General features: G+C 41.9%; 1 protein-coding gene across 1 annotated transcript in view; it reads left to right on the top strand.

Moving 5' to 3' along the window:
* The window catches only part of WASF1 (WASP family member 1), a 48,317-nt gene extending 26,683 nt beyond the window's left edge, over positions 1 to 21,634 (top strand). The window contains exons 3-8 of the mRNA XM_054986276.1: positions 13,965 to 14,118; positions 15,265 to 15,382; positions 15,934 to 16,106; positions 16,992 to 17,171; positions 17,879 to 18,474; positions 20,879 to 21,634. Of these exons, the coding sequence (XP_054842251.1) occupies positions 13,965 to 14,118; positions 15,265 to 15,382; positions 15,934 to 16,106; positions 16,992 to 17,171; positions 17,879 to 18,474; positions 20,879 to 21,036 (1,379 nt within the window). The 3' untranslated portion in view covers positions 21,037 to 21,634. The remainder of the gene's footprint in view (positions 1 to 13,964; positions 14,119 to 15,264; positions 15,383 to 15,933; positions 16,107 to 16,991; positions 17,172 to 17,878; positions 18,475 to 20,878) is intronic.
* The last annotated feature ends 247 nt before the right edge of the window (positions 21,635 to 21,881 follow it).

Raw genomic sequence — 21,881 nt, 5'->3', positions numbered from 1 at the left:
ATGGGTTTTAAGAGCAAATCTGAAGCACTTTGAGCAAATCAGTGCTCAAATAGAATAGTGAACCATACTAAGCTCTATTTAGATGTTTCAAAGCCTGGAGACCTAATTTTTATGGCATAGCATGTGGGTTTTTTTCTTCAAATTGGCACCTGTTCATGCTGTAGCTGTTGATTTTTCTACTAGCATATCATATGACACTACAAAGTCTCACATTAATGAGTTTGTCCTGTTTTCTCTTGACATCAGGCTTAAAATCACACACATGCTTTTAAAATAAATGAATTTTTTATTGGGATTGAACAAAATAATTTTAAGAATATGTGTAGCTGTAGCATCTACAAGATAATTTTTAAAGATGTGATTTGGTATTACTCTGGATCCCCTTAACAATCCAGTTTTTTCAGTTAAAAATATATGCATTCAAAGGAATTACAAATATTCATAACTCAAAAATCTATGTTAGCCAATTCTTGTCTTTGGATCTCAGCCATGGTTAGGAAGTCACATATACATAAAGCACTGAGGCTCACTCTGGAAATGCATGAGCACCAACTGCAAGGCTGCAGCTAAATTTCTTCTACAGTCCATATTCTAATTTAATTTATGTGATCATCATAGTGGACAAGTTCCCTCTCTCTAGAAGTGGATTAAAACTGTGATGATTCCTTGTCCTAAAGATCAGCAGTCCTGATTCAGCTTGCTAGAATAATGTGAGAGAATCACAACAGTGAACACAGAGAATGTAATGCATGTTCTGTTTTCAGGTCTTTGGCTCTTTAATAGGTTTTCAGGTTTCTCTGCCACTTCGATGGCAAGAAGCATCTTTTTAGGAGGAAACTGAGAAATGAATATGAAACTGCCTTTTAACAGGTCCAGACAATGGGTTCATCTAGCAGTCATATTTAGATTGCTAGCAGCTCTCCAGAACATCAGGATGTTGATTCTGTCTTATATTGGTAGAAAGGCAGAGTAAGAATAGACATCTGGGAAGCAAACAGGACATTCTGACATATGCAAGACCTTATAGAATATTGCTTAGAAAGAAATTTTGTCTAGAAAATGTTAAAGTAAGATTCAGGTCCAAATTGGGAATGTGATTGAATTTCATGTCTCTATTAAATAAATAGAAGCCCAGTTTGGATCATGTCTGGAGCACCAGGTGGAAGGAGTTTAACACTCTTGCCTTCCCAGTCACCCCACCCCAGCACTTTTTCCAGATTAAGTAGGTCCTATATTTATTAACTCATGCATTTACTCTCTCCCAGGCAAATAGCACCTCCAGAGAGTGTATTTACATGAGACAAAGGGTTAAATTCTCTCCCTCTATCATTGTCATGCTGTCAACTGAAAGCAGGCTTCTTCCCTGGCTGTTTATAAAAATTTTAAATGATGAGAGATTTGATCATGGATCTCTAATGTCTCATCTAATTTGGCCCTCTGCCTAGATGAATGAATCACGGAGTGGATGCTTTTGGATTCCTTGTAGCTATACACACCATTCTTGATATGATTTATTCTGACCTGGCTTATAGAGATTTTGGGCATCTGGAGTTCTGGACTACTGGAAAATTATTATCTACACTAATATGCCTTTGGCAATCATGTTCCATTTGAAAAGGAAAGTAGGACCTACTCACTCTGTGAGTTATCTACATCTTTTTTTGTGTTTATTTAGTGTTCGATCAGGCATCCTACCATGTGTAGTGTATATAAAACAAATAAAAAACACTGAGGAAGGCCTCATCACCAAACACATTGGATTATATGTGTATAATGATTACTGTAACCATGCCTGGTCATTTTAAAGATACCTATAGAGGTATGATATCCATGTTTATGTGTCTGTTGAAGAATTTCTACACTGGGAAAGGTACTTATATATACGGAACCAAAGTGATACTGTTTTAATTACAGTTTTAATTCTTGAGATGATAGTAAAGATTTTGGTACTTTTGGGGGCGGGGTTGGCATTGGTCTTGGCACTTGCATATAAAAGATTTTTTTCTTTCAACCTTTTTGGTTGCCCAGTTCCTTTTGGGTTGAAGTCCCCCTTTTTTTCTTACCAGGGGCAGTACCAGCATACTTGCTCCCACTCTGTACAAATGTCATGCATACAATTCGAATGTTACAGGTTTTTGTAGCACACAGCTGGTGGTATATCTGATGAATGTAGAGGTAAAGCATTAGGGAGTGATGATTGGGTTATTTTCATTAGTTGCCATCCCATCATCCATGATGAGATGGAAGATTGGAAGAGATGTTATCTTAAGCAGGAAGTTCTAGATCCATGAATTATGTTTGGTATGTGAAAGATTCCTACAGAAGTAGTTTAATTTGCATATAAAAATCAGCAAAAGAAAAATGAACAACAAAGTGGGGACTTTTACACTGTAAGAAGCTGAACCCAAGGACATCTTGTGTAATGAACCCTTGAAGAAATGGTGTGAAAGAACTGGTAGAAAGGAAACAAGAAAAATGAAAAATGATTGTCACCAGATAGCAGCATTTGAAAGACTGTAGTGCATCAGGCAAATGTCTAAACTATGCAATCTATCAAAGTGGATCCAGATAGAACATTGGAAGCTGGGCAGTAAGTGGACATTGTAGTGAATTCTATAAAATTAGTGGAGATTCTAAAGAGCACTGCCAGTAATTAGAAGTAGAGATGGGCATGAACCGCATTACAAATGTCAAAAAACCATGAAAATGGCGATCGCGCGATCGTGACCCGGTGGATCATGATTGGCCACGGCCAACGAACCAGCGGTTGGGAGAGGCCTGGATTGTGGCGTTCGGGCTCAGTTCGGGAATCCAGACACTCAGGCGCCAGCAATCTATTCCCCTGGCAACGGAGCCAGGGGAATGCCTGAGCTCTGTCTGCCCTCCCTCTGTCACCCTGGAAACCCGAATGGAAGCCCAGCTTTCCTTGATCAGCAGGGCTTCCTTCCAACCACGGAGCTGCAAAGTGGTTACAAGTTGGGAGAAGACACCCAGGGGAGGGAGGGGGAAGGGGATGTTCTGTAGGCATGGGCACTCCAATCTCATCCCTGCAAACCCTGATAGGCAGCTCTGACAGCCAAACACAGACCTCCTGTGTTGCTGAATGGGACCCATGCTTATAAATAACCATGGGCTCCCAGGCTGGGTTTTACTTTCTGCGAGCAGTGGAGTGGGACAGAGCTCTTGCTTGCCATTTGCTAGCCTTTGGAGAGAGACTGAGAGAGTACCATTGAGCTTGGCTTTGGTGGATAGGGATCTATCTCCTCCGGTTCCAGGGCTGCTACCTGGCTCTGGGGCCAAGCTCAGTGGGCACCTCGGCTGAGGGCTCACATTAGTGCCTGATCTGTTCAGGTCTGTGGGAGTGGTGGGCTAGGGCTCTAGTCCCTCCCTCCCTCTGGTGCCAGGGCTGCTGCCAGGCCCTGGGGCCAAGCTCAGTGGGCACCACGGCGGAGGGCACACAGAGTCATCTCCTTTCCTGTCCTCCTTAATTCTAGTTTGGTGGCACAATGTGTCTTCCTGTGCTGGCTGCCAAGGGTGGTTGTGGGATGAAGTGCAATGGCAGTCCTCCAGGTTCACTTGTGGAAAGCAGTAGTGAGTGTGGCTCACCCTATGTGGGCTGTGGAGGCCCAAGAGGTCTTTGCGCATGAGGGAGAGAATCTCAACATTTTGAGGAGGGGTGGGTGGGTGATGGATCCCTGGAGGAATGGTATGTGTGTTATGAAAGATTCCTCCTGTATCCATCCCAAACTCTCAGTGGTGTCCCCTCCTGCAGTCCACCCCTCACCCCGTCGTCCGTGTCCAGCCCCGCAGCGCAGCCTGTAACCGTTCGTCCTCCTTCCCCTGGGACAGTTAGCAGTTGGCGTTACACTTTCGGGCCCTTCCTGATGACCCCCGTGTGGTGTGGTGCCATGCCTGTGATGTCCTGGTGCGCAGGGGCAAAAACCCAAAGCACCTGTCTTCGACGGCCCTGAAGAGGCACCACCCGAGCCTGTCTCCCTCCTCACCCAGTGAAACATCCATTGGGGGGAGAAAGGGGGCCACCCGCTCTTCTGAGCGGGGGTCAGTGGGAAGATCACTTTGCCCTGAGGGTGATGCTGGTGAGAGCAGAGCGCTCCGGCAGGCCGCACTGGCAGAGGTTGTCCCCTCAGGGTCCGGGACAGCACCGCTTACAACCTCGAGGCTGATGGCTCAGGAGGCGGCTGCCGCCGCACTGTTCCTCAGCGGGACCCTCGGGTGAGGACCCGTAGATGCTTGGGGATCTTCCCCCTCCCCCTCCTCATGTCGGACAGAACAAGATAGAGAGACAGATAGAAAGATGTATTGAAAAACAACAACAAAACCATTGGAAAAAGATGGACACACAAGCCTACAGATGGATGATGATAGAGAAAGGAAAATAGAAAATAACATAGTTATTGAAAGAGAAAAAAAGACAGCTAGAGAGGGAAAAAAATAATAAAGGACAGATATATACGTAGAAAGAGAGAGATTCAGATAAATAGTGGTGGAATCACATAGGAAGAGACAGAGAGAGATTGAAAGTTGCAAACAGACGGTGAGAGGGAGAAACAGAGAAACAGATAGAAAGGGGCACACAGATATCAACCATTCTAGAAGTAGAAATAGAATGTGAATGCATCAAGGAGATATAGAATCGAACAGAACATGCCACATCCACGGAGAAAAGGACTGAAAATCAAAAACAGAGAAAGAGACAAACAGTACAGAATGTATCAGTGTAATGCAAAAGACACTAGAATGTATGCACAAACATTAGAGAATGAATGTTAGAGAATGGTATATGGTTGGAGAACTGAATGTAGGGTTGGGGGTGGGATCTTCCCATTTACCCCCCACATGACAGGTCCTCTCCCTCCCATCCTTTCCGGCAAGGCAGGAAGGTGTGTACTGTTGGCTGCCTCTGCCACACTGTTCCTCGGTGGGACCCTCGAGTGAGGACCCATAGCTGCTGGGGGATATTCCCCCTCCCCCTCCTCATGATGACAGGTCCTCTCCCACCCACTCCGGGAATACCAGCGTGCTCCTTTTCGGCCTGGCGGGCGGGCATATGGGGGATGCCACTGGCAAGCGACCAAACCCCCTGCCCCCTGAGGGGAGGTGGCTCAACGCTGCCTCCCCATGCCCGCCAGGCCCGGCGGCCACCGTCCACACCCACATTCCTTTCTCGCCTGGAATGCCAGTGTGCTCCAGTTCGGCCTGGCGGGCGGGCACATAGGGGGTGCCGCAGGCAAGCGGCCAGACCCTCTGCCCCCTGAGGGGAGGCGGCTTTCCGCCGTCTCCCAGTGCCCACTAGGCCCAGCAGCTGCCGCCAGCACCCACCATTCATGTATCGCTGGGAATACCAGCGTGCTCCACATCAGCCTGGAGGGCAGGCACATGGGGGGTGCCGCCGGCAAGCAGCCAGACCCCCTGCCCCCTGAGGGGAGGCAGCTCTCCACCATCTCCCCAGGCCCGGCGGCCGCCACCAGCACCCACCATTCATGTATCACTGGGAATACCAGCGTGCTCCACTTCGACCTCGCGGGTGGGCATATGGGGGGTGCTGCCAGCAAGCAGCCAGACCCCCCGCCTCCCCGTGCCCACCAGGCCCGCCCTCCGCCACCAGCACCCACCATTCCTTTCTTGCTGGGAATACCAGCACACTCCTTTTGGGCCTGGTGGGCAGGCACATGGGGGATGCCGCCGGTGAGCGGCCAGACCCCCCGCCCCCTGAGGGGAGGTGGCTCAATGCCGCCTCCCCGTGCCCGCCAGGCCCGGCATCCGCCATCATCAACCACCTTTCTGCCGTTGCAGGGAATACCAGCACGCTCTTCTTTGGCCTGGCGGGTGGGCACATGGGGGGTGCCGCTGGCGAGCGGCCAGACCCCCCGCCCCCTGAGGGAAGGCGGCTTGTCGCCGCCTCCATGTGCCCGCCAGGCCCGGCGGCTGCCACCAGTACCCACCGTTCCTTTCTTGCTGGGAATACCAGCATGCTCCAGGTTGGCCTGGCGGGTGGGCACATGGGGGGTGCCGCCGGCGAGCAGCCAGACCCCCTGCCTCCCTGTGCCCGCCAGGCCCGCCGGCCGCCACCAGCACCCACCATCCCACATAGCTGGGAATACCAGAGTGCCCCACTTTGGTCTCCACGATCCAGTTCGGGAACGGGAGATGTTCGTTGCAGTTCATTAATTTGGGATCGTCGTCGGCACCGAACCATGCTCCGCTGGTTCATTAATTTTTTTGGTTCATGCCCATCTCTAATTAGAAGGCTTAGGCTCATCAGTTAAATCAGGAAGAAAGACTGGTCCATCTAGTCCAATTTATGTTGTTCTTGATGCCACTGCTGATGGCACTTTAGTCTTGTCTCCCTAAGTGAGAAATGCTAAAACATGTAGAGCCTGAGCCAGACGAAGAAATAGTTCCAGAAAACTAAGATGATGACCACTTGGATTATATGCAGCCGTTAAAACTGAGAACCTGCCACTAGACTGGAACAAATTGTTTATAGCTGCATCTTCCCTCGGCACTGGGACATAGAGACTAATTTAGTTTCATAGCTGTCATCCATGATGCCGGCTCTGTGATCTCTAAAACAGTCAAGAAACTGTTGATGCCAAAGAAAAAACAAAGCCCTTGTCTGAATGTGAGGAGGTAAAGGAGTGGTAAAGGAGTGTTGCCACCACGACAAGAGGAACTGGCACCATAGAGCAAGAGCAAGAAAGCAAGTCCAGAAGAATGAAGAACTTGATCCCATGCACCCCAGCATGGCCATAGAGGACCTGGTCTTCCAGGCTGCCCAAGCAAAATGAGGCTAAAACTGATGCAGATGCCACAGCTGCTAGCCTCTATCGAAGCTCTGGAGCTGTTCTGCATGCTAATGCTTCCCTAATATATTTTATAGTAAAACTGGTGCCGAAAAAAGGGTAAAAACTATTTTCCGAATGTAAAAACTGATTACTCGTGGGGCTGTCACACCTTTGAAATTTGAGTTCTTGCTGAAGGGAGCTGTCGAACCTGAGGGAGTAGCTTTGTGATGTTTTAATCAATGTTACAGAGTCTGAGGGTGGGAAGGTCTAAATGGTAAAAAAAGCCAAGTAAGTTCATCAGACATGTTTAACAAATGCAGTCATGTTGAAGATAAACCTCTTTTAGAATATTTTGCATCATTAATATAGTAGACGTTTAATATGAAAATTAAACAATCAATAATATAATTTTAATTGGACATAAAGTTTTGTCCACCTGTTCATTAATCTAGGCATATATTGTCATTTCTAGCTCAAGTTTTAGACTCCAAAAATTCTGATTTGGAAAGAATGAAATGAAATCTAGTCTACTCAAGGCCATACTATTGATAGAAGTGAATTTAATGAACTAGAACATTTTATGTGCCTTTAGTATTTCTATGCAATTTTGCTTGATCCTCAGGTACTATTGAAGTATGCTAATACATTATGCAAAAGAATTAACACTGGAAAAACAAAGCCCTGGGAATGCTGATACCAATGTTGCAAAATACCTGCTGTTTTCAGTGACTACTAGATATGCTTATCAAGCATGCTTACTGCCAGAAAGATGCACCTGTATTCACTATGCGCTATGCTAGGCTTATATGCTGATAAGGGAAATCTCCTGAACTATTCATGCTAAATGTGTCCATAGAATAGCCAAAGATAGACACGAGAAGCCAGCTGCAAATGGGAGGATTTGAATGGCTACTTGCAGACAGGAAAGTGCTGGATGAGGAGTGGGCAATAAACCACTCAGCACAAGAACTGAGCCGGCTTCAAACTAATTAGATTAACAAAACTCTTCAAGGCTGCAAGAAGCCCCAAGTAATAGAGAAAGGGGCACCCAATGTAGTCTCTATCACATTCCTGAGGAGGGGAAAGCACTCCCCTCCCACCATACTCGAAGGGACATTCTCTGCCTGTAAAGATACAAGGTTGCTGAAGCGACACTAAGGTGCCGCTTTGCACTAAGGTGCAAAATGTTTTGCACAGCTATTGCAGCTTTGATGAACGTTGGGCACAAGTGATTTCTTTACTCGCCGTGTAACTGACACTCCTTCACGTTTAATAAACATAGCAGACTTGCTTCTTTCACAGGACTCTGTGTCTGTCTCTTTGAATTGGTTGAGGGACATTCGAACCATGGATTGCATGGAACACTATCCATCTACCAGACCCTCACAGATCTACCTATCTTAGGGCCAAAATACACGCTACATACGACATGAGTTTAGTCATGGGTGGCCCACCTGACTCTCTTTAAAAACTTCTATTTTACTCTGAGGGGGAAGGAGAGGCTTCATGCTTTCCACTTGTGCTTTATGCCCAAGAAAGGGGCAAACAGGCTCCCCCAAGTCCATTTCCATTGGTGAAAATGGTGTAGAAGGGGGAAGCCTGAAGCCTATCATTCCCAATTGCAATGTTTGGAGCTTCATGGAGCAATGGAGAGGATTTTAAAGGTTAGTCCCCCATGCAAGTGTGACTGAGAGCTGGGTTGGGCATCTGACTTGTGTACCATGTAATGTGGTTCCTAGAGAGAGTGGAATACAAATGTAATAAAATAAATAAATAAATATTTTGGCCTTAAGACACTCTGCCTTCAGAAAGACTAGTTGCTTCAGTTACAACAGGTATTCAGAGTTGATTATACACCATACGAAATAAAATCTCTACTACTGTAAATTTCAGAGCCTAAAGACATTTGAGGCAGTAACCTCAAACTCTTGGTTATGTATGCCATTTTGTTATCCACCTGAATGCAATAATGTGACATTAATCTAAAATAACAAACTATGGCTACCAACAGAAATGTCTGCGCTTTCAAGCTATAGCATCATTTGTTTGTTTATTAGCAAGATGCAGTTGGTGCAGTGAGAAAATTAATTTTAATTCAACTCTGAGACCCCTATGTGTCTCACATATGCTACGGGAACTATTGGTATTTCACATATGACTGTAATAAAGTGTATGTGAAATATGTAGGGGTCTCTGGTGGCAACCTGAGGACCATGGTTAGTGCAGGGACATATTTTAGAGATGTGGGCCCTGACCATGAAGGATTTTAAAGGTCATAACAAGCACTTTGATTGGTCTTGAAAATGCACTGGCAACCAGCATACCTTTTTTAAAACAGGTGGTATTACATCGTAACAGACAAATGCTGTTTTCCATTATATTATTCCTGTAGCTAATAGTATTACAGAGTCTTCAAGATGTTTTTGAACATTTACAATGCAATCCATTACTCCACTCGAAGCCATGGGCTTAGACTGGAGTAACTCTACATAGGATTGCTCTATTAAGAAGGCTTTCGGAGGGAGGGTATCTCAAAAACTAATGTTAAGTATGGTAAAAACAATTCAAAAATAGCTTGTAAATGCACTGAAGGTGGAGAGAGTCCTCATGTCATAACTGACTTGTGACAACACCTAGCAGGGTTTTCATGGCAAGAGACTAACAGAGGTGGTTTGCTATTGCCTGCCTCTGCAATGCTGGCCTTTGCTGGAGGTCTCCCATCCAATTACTAACCAAGGCTGACCCTGCTTAGCTTCTGAGATCTGATGAGAACAGGCTCACCTGGGCTATCCAGGTCACGGCTGTAAATGCGCTAGGCATGTAAAAATATCTCTGATAGTAAGTGTCCTGAGGTCCTCATAGGGAAAAACAGCTTTCATAAATTTTGGTAAGCAGAAGACATTCCACAGTTGAGTTCTCTGCACAACAAAATTGTTTTGTTCTGTTGTAGAAAATTGTGGGCAGGATCTTATGTGCTAACATAAAACAAAATATTGTTTAAAATTACTAGGCAGAGTCAAAGTGACTCTGCAAACTTGAATTAATGCCAGATAAAAAATACTATAGTTCCTGCTTTAACAGGAACTGAAGTCAGTTAGTACTATCTTACCCTTTCTCCAAGCTTCCTGTTCTTGTTAATAGTTCTGTTAGAAATAATAGTCATTGCTACTATTGGAAATTTATGTATTGAAATTTAAATTGTGAATTGCGTAGTATTTTCCAGTTTTCATGTACTCTAACATTTTATTTATTATTTTAAATAAGTTGGGATAACCATCCTACTATATAAAAGGCTAAGCGTATTCCAGACAACTCACTTCATACCCTGGTGCGCCACCAGAGGATGCTGCTGTGGAGGGAAGACCAGGCAAGGCAGCACATCCCTCCAGAGAGCGCACTGTGGCAGGAAGCCCAAGCTGGGATCAGGAGTGGAGCAGGTGGCAGTGCCCACCCCCTCCCTTCACCAGTTGAGATCAGGAGCGTAGCAGGTGGCAGTGCCAGCCCTCTTTCTCCTAGCTGCGATCAGAGAGGGTAACCTCTCTCTTGAAAAGAATTACAAAGAATGTTCCTCTCTTGTTGGTAGTATTTGCTTTCAGAGGAATTTCTTTTCAAACTTAGTAATTGACCAAAGGGTATATTATCTTTTAAATGGCTCGGATGGAAAGAGCTGTATTCTAAATAAGAGTTTCTATCGATCTTCTTCTTAAAAGGTCTAATTCTGATTGTGTCATTGGAGTCTCTATAAATCACAATATCTAGAAAATTTAAAAATTTCTAACTGGCATGCCAATTAAAATTAATGTGAGGGTCTACTGAATTGTACCATTCCCCCAAAGAAGAAACTAAATCTGGACCATCCAGGATGACACAATCAGAATTAGACCTTTCAAGAAGACCGATAGAAATTCTTATTTAGAATACAGCTCTTTCCATCCGAGCCATTTAAAAGATAATATACCCTTTGGTCAATTACTAAGATTGAAAAGAAATTCCTCTGAAAGCAAATACTATCAACAAGAGAGGAATATTCTTTGTAATTCTTTTCAAGAGAGACGTTACCCTGTGAGAGTATTAACAGAGGCAGTGAAAAGAGCAGAATGGGTCCACAGGACTGATTTATTCAAATCTAAAATAAAAGATCAGAAGGAATGTTTGAGGTGGGCTATAGATTTTACACCACTGTCAAATGAAATTAAACGTATCATTCTCAAACATTGGCACCTTATAGAGGATATTCCAGTGTGAGAACCCTCCAACTGTGGGATTTAGAAAGACTAAGAGCATAAGAGACTTGATTATTCATTCTGATCAGCTCATACCCGCAGAAACACCCCAGAATGTTACTGGCCACTTTGTGTGTGGCCATTGTAAGGTTTGTACATTAGCCCTGGCAGGCAATAAGATCTCCCTTAAAAATGGAGAAGTTACTATCAATTTAAGACATTTTTCTATCTGCCAAACCAGCAGGAGTGGTTTACTTCATTGTGTGTGTGTCAGAAAATCTATGTAGGCAATACCACCTGCCCTGGAAAGGTCTGAATTTTAGAACACATATCTAGAATTAAGCATAGAGTGCCAAAATCACCCCTTGTACAACATTTTATCACACATCAACATAGGAGCAATGCCTTTAAATACAGAGTTTTGTTTGTTGCAGCCAAAGATAAAGCGGATACAATCCATAGGATTTTATTAGAGAAGGAAGCATTCTGGATTCATAATTTAGAAAATCTGGACCCACATGGTTTGAATAATGAGTTGAATCTCAGTTCTTACTTGTGAACTATATTATATGTATGTACCTTTAAATCCTCTATCATGGTCTAAACTGTCAGGTATTTAAGTGAAGTAACAATATAGTTAATTTGCACACGGCCAGAGCATAGGGTGTGCTGAATGCTGACACACAAGAGACTCCATGTGTGCCAGTGGATGAGTAATAATTGAAGTAACAACAGAGAGATTTTCAGGTGTTAATATAAAAACAAAGATATTTATTATGATCATTTGTATTTCAAATGCAGGGGATTAATATCCCCTGATGTTGGTCCAATGAAACAAGACACTTTTTAGCTGGCCCTTGTTGGGATTGTGGAACTTGTTTCCTCTGGTTCCAGCTCCACCTGCAGCAAAAAGAGAAAGAAAAAAGACAAAAATAATTAATATGAATATGTAAGATTAATGACCATTCTGGACACTTACCTGTAGAAGCTTTTGTTCCCTTTGGGATCTACTTTTGCTGTTGCACATATAGAGAGAGAAAAAAAAATCAACTGTAAACTCTCTGTTGGATGTTAGTTTCAATTTTGGATTTAGTTGGCCGTATTATTGTATTTACTGGATTGTGGATATTTTGTATGACTTTTAGATATTTATTGTAAATATATTTATATGAACTTAGCACGTGCACTTTACACTTATTTAATTATAAAAAATAACTTTGAGAATTGTGTCTGAGTATCCACTCCCAGTTGTGGGTTTCCACTATTTGTTTTTGGGATCAGGAGCAGAGCAGGGGGCCATGCCCGCCCCTGCATTCACATGCCTTGGATCAGGCATGATGCAGAAGGAAATGCCCACTCCCCCCTTTCCCTCAGCCAGGATCAGGAGCAGAGCAGGTGGCAATGCCTGCCCACCACCTTCACCTAACTGTGATCAGGCTCTGAGCAAATGGAGCTGTCTGCCCCCGCCTTCACTCAGCTGGGATTAGGCACGGAGCAGAGGGAAATGCCCACCTCTGCCTTCACCCAGCTGGGATCAGCAGCGGAGCAGAGGGAAATACCCACCTCCTGCCTTCACCCTGCTGGGATCAGGTGTGGAGCAGGAGTCAATGCCCACCCTCCTGTCACCCTACTGGAATCTGGCGCGGAGCAAGAGGCAACGCCCACCCCCCTTCACTGGCCAGGATTAGGAGCAGAGCATGAGGTAATGCCCTCCCACCCCTTCACCCGCCCGGGATCAGTCACGGAGGAGGAGGCAATGCCCGCTTGCCCGCCCTCCCTTTTCTAGAGCCCGTTGTATTTTTTCCCACAACAAGCTCTGTTACTGGTAAGAACATAAGAGCCATACTGGATCAGACCAGTAGTCCATGTAGTCCAGCATCCCATTTCATTTAACAGCCAACCAATTGTCCCAGAGGGCCAAAAAACAACATGGCACAGATGCCAGAGCCTTTTCATAATGTTGCCTCCTATCTCTGGGTATCACAAGCTAGTAACCATTGATGAACCTATCCTCCATGAATCTGTTTAACCCTCTTTTAAAGCCATCTATGCTTTTGGCCATTACTACCTCCACAGGCAATGAATTCCACAATTTAATTACTTGTTGAATAAAGAAGTATTTCCTGTTGTCTTCTTGCTCATCAACTTCATTGGGTGCCCTCAAGTTCTAGAATTATGAGAGGGAGAAAAATTCACCTTTTCTATCCCTTGTATAGTTTTATAAATCTCTTTCATGTTCCCCATAGCCTTCCTTTATCTAAATAGAAAAGTCCCAGATTCTCCAGTCTTTCCTCATAGGAAAAGTGTTCTAATTTCCTAATCATCTTGATTGCCAGCTTCTTCTCCAACTTTGAAATATCATTTTAGAGATACAGCGGCCAGAACCATACACAGTATTCCAAATGAGGCCACACTTTGGAGAGCCAGTTTGGTATAGTGGTTAAGAGCATGGGACTCTAATCTGGAGAACCGGGTTTGATTCCCCACTCCTCCACTTGAAGCCAGCTGGGTGACCTTGGGTCAGTCGCAGCTTCTAGGAGCTCTCTTGGCCCCACCAACCTCACGGGGTGTTTTGTTGTAGGGATAATAATAACACACTTTGTAAACCTCTCTGAGTAGCTGTTAAGTCATCCTGAAGGGCGATATATAAATCGAATGTTATTATCTATACAATATTTGCCATTTTGTTATCAATTCCTCTCCTAATAACTCCCAGTAGGGAGTTTGCCTTGATCATGACTGCTGCAACCTCGGACAACGTTTTCATTGAGCTATCCACTATAACCCCATGATCTCTTTCAGTCTTGGTCTTAGCCAGTTCTGAACCATTTCTGTGGACAATTTTTTTCCCTATGGAATAATAATCTTACAAAGATTTTTTCCCCCAACATCATCCGTAGAACACTGGTCATCTAAATGTTAATGTTCCTTTCAGTTTCATTACAGGATATAACAATGAGAAAAGCTTTCAGAAGTTCTACAATTCAAGATCAGCAGCTCTTTGACCGTAAGACTCTTCCAATTCCATTGCAAGAGACTTATGATACATGTGAACAGCCTCCTCCACTTAACATACTTACACCTTATAGGTAAGTGTGAAGAAAAAAATACGTTTTTGCAAAACGTACTCAACATATAATGAATCTTTGAGTATTATTTATCTTCCTCTCTATCTGTCTATCTCCACCTTTCTTGCTGAGACTCAAGGCAGATTATAGAATAAAATGCAATGCCATCATACAATAAAGATGCAATTAACTGTGCAATTGGACTAATATTGCAGAATTAGTAGATCTTTAACCTTGTTCCTTTAGCCCCAGAAATAAAAACTGAGTCCAAACAACATTTTCATTTATGCTAGGATGCAGCTCAAGTCTGAGTCCTAGGATAATTGTACACAAGTGTCTTTGAGAATATGCAGAGTGCATTTTCCTCACTGCTGAACAATAATTTATCTGATGGCTGTGACACTGAGAGATCTCTGTCTTTTGGTGCTACACCTCTGAAGATGCCAGCCACAGCTGCTGGCGAAACGTCAGGAACTACAATGCCAAGACCACGGCAATACAGCCCGGAAAACCCACAACAACCATCGTTCTCCAGCCGTGAAAGCCTTCGACAATACAATAATTTATCTCTTCTTGATAGATGGCCTGAAACAAAACAGGACTGAGCCTGAATCTCTTTAGATATTAAACACTAATTCCTGTTTCTCCATCATTCAAGCTCCTCTTCAAAGATATCTAATAAGAAAAGCTGGGAATGCAGTGGGCGTCATGTGCAGTGGTATTCTGAATGGATTCATAAACCCATAGGAAAACAAATACAAAGAATGTAGGCAGTGGCTTAAACCTTTCTTCCAGCTTTTGCACATTGCAATATATCTTGTCATAACTTCATCATTAACTTCTAGTTTTTACTTGTTTTCCTGAAAAAGGTGGTTTATTTTGGATTGTCACTCATTTTTCAACAATACATCGTCACTTATTTTCTTAGAAATTAAAATATGATCCCTGTATAGAATATTAAATGTCCTTTATACATATAATGAATGATTGTTATCACTGTAGCAGCCTCAGGTCTAATACAGTCTTTACTGTAAGAGAAATTTCCTTCCTTAATTTGGAGATGCAAGTCGTGCGGTCTGTTTGCTGTTATATGCTTTCCAATAAAACCATGTCTATTTAGTCACCATGTCTGTATTTAGTTGCCTATTTAATATTTTTTCATCTTAGAGACGATGGAAAAGAGGGTTTAAAGTTTTACACCAATCCTTCATATTTCTTTGATCTTTGGAAAGAAAAGATGTTGCAAGATACAGAAGACAAAAGAAAGGAAAAAAGAAAGCAGAAGGTATTACATTCCTTGCTTGTGAGTTATTTATGCCTTAAAGAATGTTCTTTTATTCACAGAGTTTGAACACTTAATATGGATAGATATTTTAACATATTTTCTATCATGCACCTGTACATTTTTAACAAGAAAATGCTTCTTAGAAGAAACTGCCTTATTATTAGCCTACTGCTGTCAACCCTTGGCAGGCAGCTGTGTTCCAGAGTTTCAGACAGAGGTCCTTCCTAGGCCCCTCCCCCCCCATATGGCATCTTACCTAGCAAGAGATGGAAGGGGTTAAACGTGGCCTCATATGGATGGAAGCATGTCTCTGCTCCTTATGGCCTCTGTTAGAAGGCCGTTTCTTCATTATGGTCAGTTAACATTGTGATTACAGAACACTCTAAACCTGTGTGAGTCTGTTACAAAATAGTATTGATAAGTACTGTGCTCTAGTTTAAATTATGCTTGTGCTATAATTAGGATTTTTGTCTTGTTGTATGGCAGATATGATTGTAGTTAACTGAAAATAATTGTTTCATTTGTCAGTTTCTCTTTATGTTCTTTTATAGCAGAAGAATTTAGATCGTCCTCATGAACCAGAAAAAGTGCCACGGGCTCCCCATGACAGGCGAAGGGAGTGGCAGAAGCTAGCCCAGGGTCCAGAACTTGCCGAAGATGATGCCAGTCTCTTACACAAGCACATTGAAGTTGCTAATGGCCCAGCCTCACATTTCGAGACAAGGTTTTCTTTTTGAGTTTTTAGCCTCATATTTTTTCATATCTGGTCATTGTACAAATGTGGCATAACCTAAAGGTCCTTTTTATGTTATCACAATTGTAGAATCATAAAAATGAGTCTTGAAGAGTATTTAAAGTTTTTCCTATGATTTAAAAACCAATTCAAGCCATTTTTGAATTTTTTTATACCTCAGGCATAATATTAAAAGAGCATTACCACCTGCCAAACCCAATTGTGCATCTTTTTATAATCTGCTAACTTTTCTTCATACATCTTCCCTGATTCAGTCTATAGCTTTTTAAGTTCCACTTTCACCAAACCCTGGCTGTTACCCATCCCTGCCTAGGTCCAAGCAGGTTGCTCCTTACCTACCTATGCCTGAGATAGGCCCACTAGACCTTGCCACACTTCCTGCTACCTCAGTAATTCCTCTTTTGTTGATCAGCTGCTTCTTGCTTCCTTTAATATCTATGCCTTCGTCATTTTTTTGCCATTGCTGTTTCAAAGCCACAGAATCATCATTACTTTGCATTTGGGATTAAAAACACTGAACCTATCACAATTTACTTATTGCTATTATTTCTGTAGCTCCATGACTGTGTACAGTGTTTTACAAAGCAGCATATAAGCAAAAAAATGGATAAACATCAACAAGATGCTTTCTTCATTCTGCAAAATGATCAGTTAGGTGCAGTGTTTGGCAAAGGCTGATATGCCAAATACTACTGACCATTTCATACTCCAACTATTTTTCTTGCTCTGAACATATTGAAGCAAAAAAATGATTTAGCTAATTTCTTTGAGATGTTTAAGTGGGACTGAAAGCAGAGAGAGAGAGAGAGAAATATAATTAATTAAGACCTTTACATGAGATTTGTTTTTATTCAGACCTCAGGCATATGTGGAACATATGGATGGACCTTATACCCTTTCTGCATTGCCATACAGCCAGATGACAGAACTACTGAACAGGGCAGAGGAACGCGTATTAGTGAGACCGCATGAGCCACCTCCACCCCCACCGATGCATGGAGGCGGAGATGTGAAACCCATTCCACCATGTGTCAGGTAAATTAGCAGTGCAGAAGATTTTTGCTGTAAATGTGTACTCAGAAAGCAAAGAAATTCCCATAATGGGTCCTTGTTTTAGAATGTTAAGAAATGTAACAGAATCAGGAAAGCACAAAATAAATATTTGCCAAAGATTTTAATGTATTATTTTAGTGACTTCAGACTTCCAAGGATTTTTATATATTTCAAAAACATTTTTTGTTATAGAAGAATTGATTGTTCAAATTCTTTGCTTGGGCCTACAGAATTATTTGTATTAGCATCTTAATGACCCTGGACTTCAATAAATACTAGAACATTTGTTGGACAAGATGCAAATTCCAACATGTAGTTGCCAACACCATCTATTTAGCACATTTAGAGATAATTTATATCCCATTTCTAAAGGTCTACTTTTTCTGTATTTTCAAAGTACTGTCAGCATGGTTTTGCCCTAAGAGTTGCTCCTTTTTAGCTCTCTACGTAGGCTTGGCCATTGTGACAGAACTTGTTCCAGTGTAATTATAAAAGGTGAAAGTTTATATGAGAACAATACAGTTGTCAGCTTGTTTAGAAACGTGAGAGCTTGCAGGAGAATGGCTGAAGCATTACTATTTTTGCACTAACGGTCTATAAAGAGCTCTAGTATTGATATTGAAAATGTGAATGAATATTATCTATACATTAATATTTGCTTATCTTCACTTTTCTGGTTGTTATTTTAGCTCCACCACAGGTTTGGTTGAAAATCGCCCTCAGTCACCTGCTACTGGCAGAACACCAGTGTTTGTGAGTCCTACACCACCACCGCCACCTCCCCCCCTTCCATCTGCCTTGTCTACGTCTTCATTAAGATCTGCAATGACTTCCACTCCTCCCCCGCCAGTGCCACCACCTCCACCTCCTCCAACAGCTGCCTTGCAAGCTCCAGCTGTACCACCACCTCCAGCTCCTCTCCAGATTGCTCCTGGAGTTCTTCACCCTGCTCCTCCTCCAATTGCACCTCCTTTAGCACAACCTTCTCCTCCAGTCACTAGAGCTGCCCAAGTGTGTGAAACCATTCTAGTTCCACAAGGTGAAATGCAAGGACTTCCTCCACCACCGCCCCCACCTCCGCTGCCACCTCCTGGCATTCGACCCTCATCACCAGTCACAGCTGTCTCTCACCCTCCCACAACCATTGTCCCTGGCCCTCATGTTCCAATAATGCCTCCATCCCCACCATCTCAAGTCACTCCTGCTTCTGAACCCAAACGTCACCCATCAACACTACCTGTCATCAGTGATGCCAGAAGTGTCCTCCTGGAAGCAATACGAAAAGGTACCAGTTATCTGTGCATTGACTATACCGGTATTATTCATGTAATACAAACATTCTTTTGACAGGTGTAATATTTTTAATTATTTCTAGCAAGGGTATTTCAGTCATTTTGCTGCGTTGTATTCTGTAAGATAGGCAGACTGCCAAATAGATCCTTTTTCAGCTCAGTTTCTTGTCCTCTGGTAGAGCTCAGAATTTAAATAATTCTATGAAAATATTAGCTAGAGAATTTTCCATGTGACAGAACAATTTGGCATATAGTTAGGTGTCATTGAGATTATATAAGTATCCCTTATACATATTCCTAAATTTCCAATTTAAATTGAGCCCCAGAGTCTAAAAATCTCAATGCCACTATTGAAGTTCATGATGCATCTATCATATATGAGACTGTTGCACGCCAGGCTTTCCCCTTACTCATGTGCAAATTGTCTAACTAATCAGTGAGTTGAAGATTGTGCTTGGCCACCTTTTGAACATAGGTTGTACAAGCTAATATGACTTTTACTATGTTAAACTTTTGACATTACCAACTGGAAATAATTGTAACTATGACTGTGAGGAGGCGCTACGGGAAAGGCTGCATCTCAAAGCAGGAACCCAGCAAAAAGGGAAACTAGAAAGGATGATAGTTTTGGACTCCACTTTATAAATACACCATAAATCCCAGCATTTGAGCTTGCTTGCTCAAATGTAAGCTCAAATGCTGTGAAACACTACAGTTTTTAATAACAGTGCCCAGTAAATTTCAAGTAAAGATTGGTGTATATATACAGAAAGAGTTGTTGAAATGCTCTTTATATTTGAATTACTCTAAAATGATCCAAAAAGCTTCTTACCCTGTTTTGCCAAAACTGAGCTGCTGCACTTAACTTCCTTCCCACATGCAAATCTGGATTTAAAATCATCAGTAATGCAGCTAATGCATACTGGAACTATCATTATTAATCTTTCATATAAAGAAAACCTCTAGTAACAATAAAGACTTTGAATAGATATTTAAATAAGCAGAAGTATTAGTGGCTATTTGCTGACCTGCTTATGTTGAAAAATATCACGCTTTAAAGTAAAAAAAACTTTCAATGAGGAAAAATTGAATAATTTAACATACTTTTTAATACTGCAATTTTTATTCCTTTAACAAAACCAATCCACATACATCCATTCCACTGAAAAAAATTTAAAAATTAGTAATGGTTGAAACTCCCCTCGTCTCAAATCACCAATAGTTTGCCAATTGCAAACAGCAGCTGCAAATACTTGGGGGGAACCTTGCTTTGTATCAACAGTCCTAAGTTTGCTAACACCTTTATAACGAACACATTTAAACTCAACTCATGCACCCACCTTCTTTCTCTTAATGTTTGAATTAATTTTTATATGTATATTAAAATCACATTAATATTCTTTCATGATAGTAACAAATAAATATTTATAAAATACTGCATCTATTTTTGGCAGGAAAATAATTTATATATTTTATTCTTGTGTGTTGTGTTAGCATTCACAGGAACACAGTTTAAAAGTAATATTGTTTTTTTAAAATCTGCAATATTATTTATTTAATTTATGAGAAGATCATTATCTGGGACAAGGGAGCTCACTTCAAAGTACAGTTGAATGTTATGAGCTGGGTAAATTTATGTATTGAACCCATTATTTTCAGACTTCAGCTCCATAACTATCAAAAAATACATCTTCAATATGTTGGATATCAAAAGGATTCTGCTTGTGGGTAGATTTTCCTTTTGTCCTTTTTGCTGCAGTTCACTTTGCTCCCCAAAATGTAGTTTGTGAACGATTGGGTGGAAGGGTGCTCTAAGGAACAGCATGGAATGCTGTAAGGGTTTCCGCAAAAATTGATCCACTTGTTAAAGGTGGATTTGAATTCAGCCTTATGACATGGTTCCCATTCCTATATGTGCATACCACATATAAAACTAGCTTAGAGTGGACAGTCACTTATACCAACGTAAGTTACGTAACTATAAACATTCATAGTAGTAATTGTGATTTATGGAGCAATGTACAAGCCTGTTTAGATGTGATGGTGTCCCTGGGTCCAAGCAATGGACACCATTGCCATTTTAAAAACTAATGAGCCATTTTAAAATGCTGTGAGGACCTGACTGGGCCTGCAGCACATGTCCTCTACCTGTGTGCTTTTTCATGTGCAGAAATAGCATATTGGCAGGAGGAGGCCTCATCCCACTGTGCCTCATCTCATTAGGCTTTAAAATGGCAGTGGTGTCTACAAGCTGGACTGGGGCACACCATCACATTTAGTTTAACCCTAAAATATTCTCTAACACTGATCTAAAATAAACCAAATAATCTTTTGTTGACAAGTGAGATACATAAGGTGAGTACACTACCACTATTTTTCCTTATGTTTTTCCTTTAGGTATTCAGTTACGAAAAGTTGAAGAGCAACGTGAACAAGAAGCTAAACATGAGCGCGTTGAGAATGATGTTGCCACTATATTGTCTCGTCGTATTGCTGTGGAATATAGTGATTCTGAAGATGACTCAGAATTTGATGAAGTTGATTGGTTGGAGTAGAATGGATATATACTATAAAACTGAATGCTGATGTCCATTGTGGTGCTTGTTCTTTGAAAATGTTTGGTCATTTCTAGTGTTTTTGTATTTTCTTTATATAAACCATGTTTTTCTACTTTTCAGTTCACAGAACATTAGCACATCTTTGAAACTAAATGTTTTACAGTGATATAGCTCATTGAAAGAGCATAATTTGTTCCAGTAGACCACTAAGTATTAAGCATGGGCAGCTGTTGGTAGAATAGCAGATTAAATTTTTTGGCATATCTTTAACTGTGCACTTTGTGAATTTTAAGTTATGAAGGTGATTAAGATTGAAGTTTCAAGGGCAGCTGTATGTACTAATGAGCCTTACTACACTGCTGATGATTTTAAAAATGGGGGAAAGAGGGCATGATCCATCGAGTTCTGCAATTCCCTATGATATCCATAGAATCCAAGCAGGAGAAAAACTTGATGGATTGCACCCTAGTTATCATGTCTCCAATACCTGGGTAAAATCTGTACATTGCAAGGTACATATAATTCTAGCAGTACTGGACCCACTGAAAGAAAAAGAAATGAGGGTGTTCGGGGAGTTTTATTGTTGTTTTTATTAAGTAATTATGGCCTTATTTGAATGTTTTGAGATTTTCTCCCCTCTTCCTTGGTACCTATTGTGTGATACTGTTTTGCCTGCTTAAGGGTTTGATTTCCATTTACCCACCCTGTGTAACTTATGTAACTGTTAGAAATAACAGTTTGATTTAAATAAACAGTTTGTTTTAAGCATTCCTAGATGTTGATTTTTTTTCAGCACACAGTCATCTTATGCTTAGAGAATTAATTTAAAAAGCAGTTAATGG

This window comes from Eublepharis macularius, chromosome 1 (genome assembly GCF_028583425.1).
Source record: "Eublepharis macularius isolate TG4126 chromosome 1, MPM_Emac_v1.0, whole genome shotgun sequence".
Taxonomy (NCBI): domain Eukaryota; kingdom Metazoa; phylum Chordata; class Lepidosauria; order Squamata; family Eublepharidae; genus Eublepharis; species Eublepharis macularius.
This window is presented reverse-complemented; position numbering and strand designations above follow the sequence as displayed.